The sequence below is a fragment of the Dichotomopilus funicola genome (assembly GCF_033296635.1).
Source record: "Dichotomopilus funicola strain CBS 141.50 unplaced genomic scaffold C8A04scaffold_27, whole genome shotgun sequence".
NCBI classification, from domain to species: Eukaryota; Fungi; Ascomycota; class Sordariomycetes; order Sordariales; family Chaetomiaceae; genus Dichotomopilus; species Dichotomopilus funicola.
Window position 1 is genome coordinate 26,563 of NW_026944048.1, and position 11,349 is coordinate 37,911.

Consider the following 11,349-nt stretch of genomic DNA (forward strand, 5'->3'; position numbering starts at 1 on the left):
GGCGACGATGATGTAACCGCCGCTTTGCCATGAATTTCCGCAGTTGTTGGCGGGGCAAATAATTCTCTGATTGGGTGACCCCACCTTCAGCCAAGCCGCTGCGGCAAGGGCCTCCAATATCTAGCCCCGTGGGATAGCTCATAGAGCAGTCTACATCGTACGGAGGACGAAGAAGGGAAACTGGGACGGAAAACACATCACAGTAGCAGCAGTCAATGGCAATTGGCTCATTTTCCCATTCCTCTCATGCAGCTTTTCTAGCTGTAAACGCTAGGTAAAATTCCATACCCCAACCCAAAGAGTAACGAGACCGTGACACCAATGCCATTGTAAAACCGAATAAAAGAGCAACCAGACCCCGCCCCACTGCTTTACGCAGCGACGGCGAGATCCTTCTTGAGAGTACCTTGGTACTGCTTCTTCTCGGCCGGAGTCTGGAAAGCACCGTGACCGAACTCGGACGAGGTGTCGATCCATTTGAGCTCGACCTTCTCGAGCGCCTTGCGCGAGGTGTGGACGAACATCGACTTGCGGAGAGTCATGACCCTCTTCTTGACACCAGGAACGGAACCCTTGACCATGACGAAGTCGTTGTTGATCTCGCCGTAGCGGACGAAGCCACCGAGACTGTGTGCGGCTTGTTAGCTATCTTACCCTCACATAATTTGAATACTGGACGAAAACGTACGGAGTGATCTTCTTCTTGGTGACATCAATCTGGGTAGAGGCGTTGTCGTCGGCATCACCCTTGCCGATGCGGTAAACCTTGTGGTTGACCGAGGTACGGTGGTGGTAACCGTCCTGACCGGCACGGGCGACCGTCCACTGGACGTGGGACGGATGCCAGGCACCGATACAGGCGACCTTGCGGAGACCCTTATGGGTCTTGCGCGGCAGCTTCTTGGTGCCCCAGCGGGAGGTGACACCGGAGAAACCGTGACCCTTGGTGACGGCAATGACATCAATCACTTCGTCCTTCTCAAAGATGGTGTCGATCGACACGGGCTTCTCGAAGAGGCCGTGGCCGAACTCGACCTTGTCAGCGACAGAGCCACCGTTGATCTGGATCTCCATGAGGTGGGCCTTCTTCTGCTTGAGGGGGGTCTTGCGGATCTGAGTGTGCGCCAGGACGCGAACGACGGTGCAGTACTTCTTGATGCGCTCCAGCTCGCGGGTGATCTGGGCGCCGCTGTTCTCGGAGTGCTTCTTGGCGTACTTGGTGAAGGCCTTCTTCTTGCTCTTGTACCAATTCTTGTAGAAGCGGCGCTTGACCTCATCGCTCAAGTGCTCAGCCCAGACGGTAGTCAACGAGCGCAGGCCGCGTGGGGTCTCGATGTACTGTTTGACGTTTTGTTAGACGATTCTGCCACCTCTTGAGCTCCTCAGCCGGACAGCAATGACTTACGCCAACCAGACCCACAACCACCATCTGTAAAAGATGTTAGCCATTGACACAAAAAGAGCCAAGCGGGCTGAGTTGCGCGTACAGGTGGGGTATCAATGATTGTCACAGCCTCCACAACCTCCTTCTTGTGAGCCTTCGCACCCGGGCGGTCGAGGTCGCGGACGATCGTGGTCATGCCGGCCTTGTAACCCATGGCGGCGGTCAGGTGGACCGGCTTCTTAGCATCGTCCTTGGGGAAGCTGTCATCATACCAACTGTCAGCCCCCTTTTTCTCGCGGCGAGAAGAACTTGTGACCAAGCTTCCAAGAAACGGGTGTTGGGGTTTTTCGACTTACGACTTGACCTTTCCCCTGTGGCGGGCGGCGCGCTTCCGCGGCAGGTACGCCAGAGAGCCATGGCGAGGGGCCTCGTACTCTGCAATGGCTCGGTGTCAGTTGCAAGCTGCAGTGAAGTAATAAAAAAAAATACGATTTTTGGCGTTCAAAACTCATATGCGCCAGCCCGCCCAATCGCTCGCGAAAATAGCTCGTGTTGGCGCGAGAGTTGCTAGCATTGAGAACGGAACTGTCCAGGGAATTGTCGAGGGCCTACTTACTCCGGTGAGACATGGTTGCTGATGTCTGCGGTTGGCGTGATGTTTGATGGAAAAATCCCCCAGGTCCGGCCACGAGAGTAAAAAAAGCGAAGAAATTTGGAGTTGGATTTTTGTGTGAGATGGTGTGCCTCCTCGGACCAATTGCAGCGGAGCCCTAACATCGGCAGAGTGGGCCCAGACTTTGGTGGCCTTGGTGGGGTCAAGAGTTGGATGTCACGTGACTGTGTTCGCACGCAACAAGTCCCCGTCTCGATGTTGTTGCCAGGAACTTGCGTCCAGGGTCTCAATCAGAAGCGGGAGCGTGCAGCACATGTGGTTCTCCCCTAAAATGAAGTGGATCAAGCATCATACATAAAATAAACCTATCTAAGTACATGAAATCACTCCCAACATTTGGAGATTGGGTCTCTTCCCACACAAAGGCCACACCATCCCCTAGCGGTGCGCCCTTCTTGCAACGAGTCGACCGGTACAAGGAAAACTGTCAACAATACTCAGCTCACTTCTCAGATACCACGATCACTAAATGGCCAACCAGACTACAGGTTAAACCAGTATTGGGAACGCTCGATACCCTACAGACGGAAGAACTCAACCCGCCTTGTGTTGCTTATGGAACTTAATGTGACATAAGAGAAAGTGAGAAACCCCGGAACGGAGGGAAATGTCGAAAAACGACCGAGCATCCATCCATGATACGGTACAAAAGAGGGAAAGAAAAACACAAGAGTGTGCGTGAGCAGGCGCAGATATAAACCTCCCAAAACAGAGAAACGACACAAGCGATATCGCCCATCTAGTTGCCGCTAATAGTCGCAGTCGTAGGCGTGCCGTTTTTGGTATCCGGAGGAACCGTAGCGGTCGCGGAGGTCGGAGCAGAGCCCGAGACGATTCCTGCCTTCTTGTCTTCCTCGCCGCTGTCGTCGTAGTTCTCATCTACATCCATAGTCCGGGCAGCCCTCTCAGGCTCATTGTTGGTAGCAGGAGGGTGCGGGGCAGGAGGATGCTGCTGCTCCAACCGCCTCTCTTCAATGGCCGAAGAAGGTTCCTTCTTGGCGGAGCCGGGCTGGGAGACAGGCGCTTCATGCATGAGCCCCTGCATAGCGGATGGGCCCTGCTGCATGGGTGGAAGGTGAGCTGCGGGCGCGTGCGACTGGGGATGGTGAGCAGCCTCCGACGGATGGTAGCCATCATTAGCTTGCCGTTGTTCCTCAGCCCGGCGCATCTCCACAGCACGGTGCAGCTCATCGATACGGCGTGTTTGGTCCATTCGCCTATCCATGTCATCGAAGCGGCGAGCCTCCGAAGAGTTGCGGCGGTATGGCTCGAGGCGGGGCGAGGCGGATGGGCGGCGATGGCGGATATCCTCCATACGTGCACGAGTCTCCTCGGTTGAGGGCTTCTTCGCCTCCCGCTCATCCTCCCAGTCGCCCAACCTCTTGGGACCGACCGAAGGGGGGCGGGGGTCGTGCTCGCGATGATGAACCGCTTCAGGGTGCATGCCGGGCTGCGGAGGGTGAGGCACACCAGGCTCGGGCCCGTGGGGACCGGCCTGTTCGGGGTGAGGCGCATACGGGGGTTGGTGCTGCGGGTAGGCCGACTTGGGAGACGGCATCCGATTCTCATGCATGAGCGGCCGTCCATCGTTCCGGGGACTACCCGTCCGATACGGCATCAATGGGTTGGCGCCACCGCTGCTCGGCCCAGGTCCTGAAGTGGGCTGCAGCACGGCAACGGGGGTATGGCCACCGTAGTTAGGGTTCCTAACCCTAGCCGGTTGCGAGCCCTGGGGAGGGGCTTGCTGAGGCTGCTGAGGAGGCGGGGGCGGAGCCGGGGCGGTATAGTGGTTCGGAGGGGGAGGAGGCGATGGACCACGCCTGTGTTGCTCAGGCACCCTGTTGGCGTCCTGGTACGGCCTCATCTGGTGCTCAGGCTGAGGGCTAGGAGGTCGCTGGCCGGGTTGGCCACGAAACGGCTCACGCTCAGCGGCGTACGGATTCCGAGGCTGCGGAGGCGGGTTGATGTCCGAGATCCTGCCCGACCAAGAGTTCGGTCCACCACCGGGAGCCTCGCCGTTTGCCATCGACTGAGGTTGTTGCGGCGCGGCCGAGCCGGAGCCAGCCCACTGCGGCCCCGGAGGTCCAACGGCACCCACAGCTTGATACGCTTGAGGATGAACATCAGTGGGCATCGGTGCCTGCCCAGGCGCAGCGCCACTAGCTTGGCCGTTACGGAGCAGCTGTAGTCGGGTCTTGATGTGAGGGTTCAATGGATCCAAATCGGCAGCACGCTGGTACGCGTCAAGGGCATCCGCGATCTGATTATTGCACGACTCATACTAGTGGGCCAGTAAGCGACTGTTTGGGATCAAGAGCACGGCAGAAATACTGGAATGGGAAGCTTACCAAGGTGCCCAAATCATACCAAACTTCCGAGATGTTCGGGTTGAGGCGGATCGCACGCGAGTACGCGTCAAGCGCATCGCGGTACTGGTTGATCTGGTAGTACAACACACCAATCGAACACCAGAACGTGGGGTTCCGCCCATCACGATACACGGCTTGTTGATAGGCCTCGTACGCCTTGGGGTACTTTTGCATCTGCATGTAGCACCGGCCGAGGAGGTACCAACTCTGGGCGTCGGAGTTGTCTGTCAAATAGTTAGCATCGCCAGAGGCGCTGGAGAGGGCAACACTAGAGACAAGGAAAGGCAAGTTCACTTACCAGCTGCAACGGACTTCTCCAGGTACTCGATAGCCCTTTCTTGGCTATCAAAGTGCTGGCTCTGGGTATGGTGAAGCCAGCCAAGCTGTTGAAGAACTTTGGCGTGATTGGGGTCACGATCAAGGACCCTGTGGTAGGCCACCTTGGCGCTCTCGAACTAAACAAAGTCAGTACAATGACCAGAAGAAGGGTTAAGGGAAGTACAAATACATACATCCTTCTGCTGCTCATGGACGTGGCCAATCTGGAACCAAATGTCCTCTTCGGTGAGCGGCGTTGGGGGCGAGCTGACGATGTACTTGAAACACTGTAATGGGCGCAAATCAGTAACTAACGTCCGGGTCATGCGGGAAGGGTAGGGACGTCGGCAACGGACCTCAAGCGAGTTGTTGTACTTCTGCTGCTGCTTGTAAATGATGCCGAGCCTGAAGTATATTTCGTGTGCCTTGTCGAAGTCTGGCTGCATGTTCATGACGTTGACGAACGCATCCTCGGCATGGTCCAATGACCCATAACGATCATAGAGAATTCCGATGCCATACCAAAGGCGGGGGTCCTGCGAGTGTTTCCCATATGAGCAATCTGGTGAGACACCAGGATCGGTATGTATCAGAACAAACCTTTGGGTTCCGCAGTTGGCCGATCGCCCTTTGATAGGCACTGTACGCTTGTTGCAGGTCGTCCATCATCAGGTAGCAATGTCCTATTCACTGGGTTAGCATAATGAACGCTAGAGTCGAGAAAGGAAGGTAACAAATGCGCGTACCAAGAGAGCCCCAAGCGTCGCCATTCCCCTCATCCAGCTTCAAAATGGCGTTCAGATATTCGGCGGCCTTGGGAAAATCTTCACGTGTCCTCAGGACCGAGCTCATCGCGTTCATGGCGGCGATCGAGTTGGGATTGGTTCGAAGGGCGCGCTCATAAGAAGCCATCGCGTCGTCTAGATTGCCCATCTGCTCGGCAAGGCCACCTGGAAGTTGAGTGTCAGTCACCGCCTGATAAATCACGTTTGATGTATGGCGCACACAAGCGTCGGAATCTAAACGAGAAGGGCATTTATTTACCTAGTTGAATCCAAACCGCCTCGGTCTGCTGGAGAAGCGTCTGGCGCGAAGATGAAAATGACTGCAGCGGGACGGGAGGCCGTGAGGGTCCCAACGGACCATGATGCATTTGCATCTGCATTGGTGGGGAGGGATGATGGTTTGCCATGATGGCCGACATGACCCTGGTTGTGGTCAACCCAACCTCGATGGCGGAACAAATTTATCACAGAAAGTGATGCGACCGCGCGCGACCAGCACCACTCGCGTCAGACACAAAAGCGCGCGCGCAGGGTAACGACAGAAATCAAAAACTAGAAGTGTAGATGAGATCGCGGCGAAATTAATGCTGTTCGCAAATCGCCAGATCTCCTGCAGGTAGGCTTGGGAGTTGTTCCCACCAACTCGGCGCCCTAAAGATAGTTGACCCGCGAAGACCGCAGAAAGATTCGAAAACAGATGGATGAGGCGCAAAAAGGGGTGCAAATGTGATGCAAAAAGGGAGTGCCTGTGGTTGTTGGGCCTTGTTTGGTGTTGTGCTCAAGGGCTGGTTATGCCTTTTCGGAGAGCGACCAAGACAGAAAGGGGGGAGGAGACAGCACAAAAGCCGAGGAGAATTCTCGCATTGGGGATGAGTCGGGCTGGGGAGAATCCATTTCGTCCAGCCGTCTGAGAGGCGAGCAGAACACCTAACCCACAAGTGACAGGGGTCTGGCAATTGTCTTCCCGTTCATGTCTCGCAGAGCATCCAAGGGTGGGGGAAGGTCGTGCGGAGGTTCCGGTACTTCTGGAAAAACTGCACACCCCGGACATCAGTTCGACCGATTTGTGCCTAGACCACTTTAGGAAGCTGGCCTGCCAGCACCCTGCAGATTTGATGCAAAACCTCTCTTAGAACCATCTCCATCTGTCCAATTTTTATCCAAAGTCAAGTCCCATTAAACCATAAAACAGCAGCTGGATTACAGTCAATTCCAATATCGCAACATATTCAACAACCTCTAAGGAAGTCACATAGCCCTGTTAACGTTTGCTTCGGGGGATGGTCCCAACTTGGAGACCTGATGGGGAAAAATTCCTGCGCGACCCATGCCAAAAACGGGGGATGAGCCGCCGATTGCTGACACGTTGGAAACAGACAAGTCTCGGGTACAAAACAGTACTCGGATGTGGCCCCACATCCAGCCTCTTCCAGGGGAGGTGTGTTTCCGGAGGAAGCGGCTACGCCATTTCGTTTTAGCGTGTGTGGCAACCGATGGGGTTGCACGGCCTGGTCCATCCCATGCGTCCCGCCAAGCAGGACAGGGGTCCATGGCACTTTTCCCGTCGCTTCGTCACCAACGCGTGCGACCTGACAAGAGTGGGGAATGATGGGGCAGGATCCACCTCAGGCTTCTTGCTTTTGGGGCGCTGGGGGTATCGGAAAATAACCGCACCTAAAGAAAAGAACAAATGGAGTTAACAACTAAAATTTACTTTTGTCCGCACTTCTTGCATTTTAAAAATGAGAAATGTCGGCAACCTTAGGCGGGATAACTTAATGTAGTCTACTGTATGAAGAGTAGTCAATTAACAAAAAGATCAAACAAGGCCGAGAGACAAATTCTTTGTTGATACATTCTTACAGGCAAGATACAATCAGCAGAACAACATTTTACTCATGTTTACGCTGTCACTTGCGCTTAAACCTGGAGATCCCCTCGACCTTCTCCCACCGAATATGCTCCCCGCGATGCTGGGGCCAGTGCAGATTATGGGCGCACAAAACAACTCACAAAGTTTCTGAGCCCCTGACATCTCTCCTCCGGCCCAAATTGTCGCGCCGGCGCCGTGTCAGTGCTACGGAGTAGCGTGCAAAAAAAGTTTACACATCAATCAGGTGTCAGGTTGTACTTAAAACACAAGTGTAGGGTAAGATAACAAGGCGAAACATGGCCGCTGTTGTGATCTGGGAAGCTGTGGCCTGCTTATTACGGGTTGTTTGTGTTCACTTTCGCCCTCGTCCCGCGCCGCTGATCGGATCATACCATTCAGTCGGTGCGACCACATGGGGATATGATGCTTGAGCCAAGAAACCCACAGCAGCCCAAGAGTACGACAGCACACAAACACACCTCCCTCTGAGACGTAATGGTTGCTTCGTCCTCCCCGAGTAACAAATCGTTCCCGCTATGTTCTAGAAGTGTGTGTCCGTAGAGACTCTAGTTATATGACTCGATTAAGTCATAAGTGCAAAATGCTGGGCAACTGGATCCTGAACAAGTTGCTCAGTCAACTGCCAAGTACTATGCATGGGAGTAGTATTAACCTACTCGCTTGAGTTTTCCCGCAACGTCTGCTACATTGGCAGGAGGATCTTAGCTATATTAAAGGCACACCACTCAACCACACATGGCACAGCAATTGGTGTGATTGCAAAGGTAAGTAACTGTACGATACCATTACACCAATTGGTTTAATCGTGGCAATGGAAAAAATTCTATTGAAGCTAAGAGACTATTAAGTATCGCGGCGCTTCATGTTCTTAGGTGCGCTGCCTCTTTGTCTGGCTGCCCTTCTGCCTCCTGTAGATATTCTTCATATTCGGCCGTGGCTTCTCTTAATAGACGCGGACAATCATCTGCTAAACGACGGCCGTGTTCCTCGAGCCACATCCACGTATCAAGCCCAGGGACCTGTCGTACCAACTCGTTAAGGTCGCCGGGCACAAAATCCTCGCTTATGACTGCCCGTGCTAATCCTTCACACAATGATGTCGGTAGAAAGGCAGACGGTGGCAGCTCGCACAATAGCTCCTCTCCCGGATCGAGTGCTAAGGCTTGCTCCTTAGCATACTTCTCAATTGTTCCCAGGAGAAATGCTTCCGCGCTCAAAGCCTCCAGCTTGGGGGTTGTGGCCGGTTTCGGTGTCATCGTAGGTAGACGGCCTGGATAGGGATAGGGTTATCAATGGCAAGTAAGAAGCTGACTTTATCAAGGCCCCTTGTTCATTCAGAGCTGCCGAGATTTGGATTGGGCGAAAGAATGTGAATGAGTAATGACGAGAGCTCTTCGCAATTTACTGGATAGGGACGCATGTCCTTATTATGATTCATTGCGATATGGTGGGCTCCGACCTATTCACTCGGGCCGTGGAAAGCGGGGTTAAATACTTTGAGTTGCCGTGTTCACATTCTTTGTCGGTGATGACGGACCCGTCGAAGTGTCTCAATGCGGAGAAGGAAGAAAGTGGGCAACCGTCGCTGCAAGCCGCTCGTGCATGCGGGCTCCCCCCGAGCCCCTTCCCCAGTGCACTGGTATTCGACCGTGCGAATGCCTGGGGTCCCAGTGGTTACGAAATCGATGCCCAGGTTGGCTGCCTCAAAATTTCTGTGCCGAAGCCACACCTACTACAGCCGGAAGCGCGTGCTGACTCCTCCGCGCCTCCTCCCCAATCTTTGAAGGTTGTGGACGCCGGTGATGTCCATCTCCTGCCTCCCTTCTCTGCAATGCAGGATGACGGGAGCTTGCGGGTTGGGAGAATTTGTGGCACGGAAAAGCGGGCTCGAAACCACACGTCAGCATAAGCGGGTCCCCAAGAAGGTCTTGGCTGATCAAGTTGATCCACGCAACCACGCAAGCCACGGTCCACGGGAATTGACACCGAACTCTCCGCCCTTTTGCGGGATCTGGGGACTGGCACGAGTGACTAGGGTCACGAGGCCCCGCAGCAACGGTTGGCTCGAGGGTTAGGGTTACCGAGTCTCCTTTTATTAGGGGGGTGCCTTGTCTTGCCAACCCACCCACATGCCAATAACGAAAGCAGTGGTAACACGGGAGATACGAAGGTACGATGAAGCTTACTACAGTGTTCCGTAAAGAAGGTACAACGAGACGGCTCGATCCCCTCCTCCGATACCCAAAAGACCCGTTTTAGCCCGAGACTGATGAATGACGGCGGTTATCTTGCCTCTGCAACCAGCCCCTTCCGGTCCTTGGGTGGAGTGGAGCGAAGAAAGCAGGCCGTCGTCCCCTCGGACGTAACCCCAAGTTCCCCACACGCCTCGACAGCTTTCTCCGGCCTGCCGTTTCATGCGCTTCACGCCTCCAAGTCGTTTCGTCCCGAACTAGCCGTCATCGCATCGTGAGCCAAGTCAAGGGGCGAACGCCGTTTCCATCGGCTCTTCATTCCCAACAGTGTTGATCGCCAGACAGGAACCTCACCCGACGAGTTGGGAAATTCTTCGCCTTAACCCTGGCTCGCTCTGCCTGTCCCTCTTGTAACTAGTTAACTAACTATCTTAAATGGTTGCTGGCTCCCACGCGCCGATTCATCCACGGCGGTCTGTGCAAATGGGCCGACGTGTGCCCACTCACTAGTATTCGTAGGTTAGGTTGGTTCGGTTTGTCCCTCATCCCCGGCTCAACTTTCTTGCACCTCTCTGCAGCAACATTCAGCACGCCCACACCGGCAAAGGGCACCCGCATGATGCGGGTAGAAAGAAGCGAGCGAAGCGAAGAACAGCGAGGACAACGGGGCAAAGGGCAGACGTCCCTTCCGTTGGCTCCCCCACTGGGATCCCCTTGAGATCAGATCAGTTGGTGGAGCGCATTGCCGAACACGTGAAGCGCCCGACCTGCGATTTGCGGTCGTGCGAACCCGGGTCGGCAAGAGAAAACGCTCGCAATTGATTGACCAGAACAACTGTCATCGCTAGCCGGAATAAAAGAAGAAAAGGGGAAGGTCAAAAGGGAGACCGAAACGCTTGGGTGCTCCCCAACACACGCCCAGGCGCCAGCCAAGCAAAGAACCACGACAACCTTCGCACACCCCCTCCCCGTCCGCATTCGGCCACACCCTCGGCCCTTGTGGAGGTTGCTCGAGAGGAGCAGAGTGGCAAAACGGCGGACCCAGCATCACGGCGATCTCCATAGTACTTTGCTCTGCAACCTCCGCATTTGCGCGGTTGAGCGACTCGACACCTTTTTCTAGTGTAATGGGCCAGGACACGAGCGAAGAGGGTGCCGGTATGGCCATGGTCAAATAAAGTGTAATTGCTGGGCCGCGACGGCCTTGCTTCTAATGGCCATGAACCTCCACAGCAAACCGCCGTGCCGCATCCAAGGTTTGCTTGGGCGCCCGCGATGGGCGGGCAGGGGTTAATTGGCTTGTGGTGATCGATTTGCCCGACCAGGGTCTGGCTCATCTCAAACGCACGCCGCGGACCCTTCCCGGCCGTGCGGGTTGGGCCAACGGACTGGCGACAAAGAAGAAGGGGCGCACGGGGAAGGAAGCAAGGAGGGGGGCTGGTATGTGCCCATTCCAACAAATTGATTGTGGCTTTCGCTTGCTTTGGCGTAACCCCGTGCCGCACCAATGCACTTCGGTGTGTTTTCCAGAAATTCCCCATTTCTGCGAGGGTCTTTCAAATGCTTGTTTCTCTGGGCAGAGGTCCTCGACGTGGAGAAAGGAACACAAGAATATGTATGCATCCCGGCGCCCTGGCAGAGGTGTCAGCGAAGAGAAATGTAGAAATGCTACGCAAATAGGGGCCGAAAACTTCTGCCTTTGGAAACCGGCACCCATTCCCAGAGATAACAATG

The 11,349-nt window shown here is 54.9% G+C and overlaps 2 protein-coding genes across 2 annotated transcripts; both read right to left on the reverse strand.

The window, feature by feature from the left end:
• Positions 1-371: 371 nt before the first annotated feature.
• C8A04DRAFT_36884 (60S ribosomal protein L3) lies at positions 372-2,013 on the reverse strand (the record flags this gene model as incomplete). The annotated part of the gene is made up of 6 exons (XM_062783685.1): positions 372-627; positions 689-1,338; positions 1,406-1,429; positions 1,488-1,644; positions 1,741-1,819; positions 2,001-2,013. The coding sequence occupies 6 exons, from the start codon at positions 2,011-2,013 to the stop codon at positions 372-374; spliced, it is 1,179 nt and encodes a 392-aa protein (XP_062637415.1).
• Positions 2,014-2,796: 783 nt separating this feature from the next.
• Positions 2,797-5,936, reverse strand: C8A04DRAFT_11835 (uncharacterized protein; the record flags this gene model as incomplete). Its single annotated transcript, XM_062777111.1, has 8 exons — positions 2,797-4,338; positions 4,406-4,650; positions 4,725-4,881; positions 4,939-5,031; positions 5,101-5,280; positions 5,345-5,427; positions 5,491-5,694; positions 5,789-5,936. The coding sequence occupies 8 exons, from the start codon at positions 5,934-5,936 to the stop codon at positions 2,797-2,799; spliced, it is 2,652 nt and encodes an 883-aa protein (XP_062637416.1).
• Between the last annotated feature and the right edge of the window lie 5,413 nt (positions 5,937-11,349).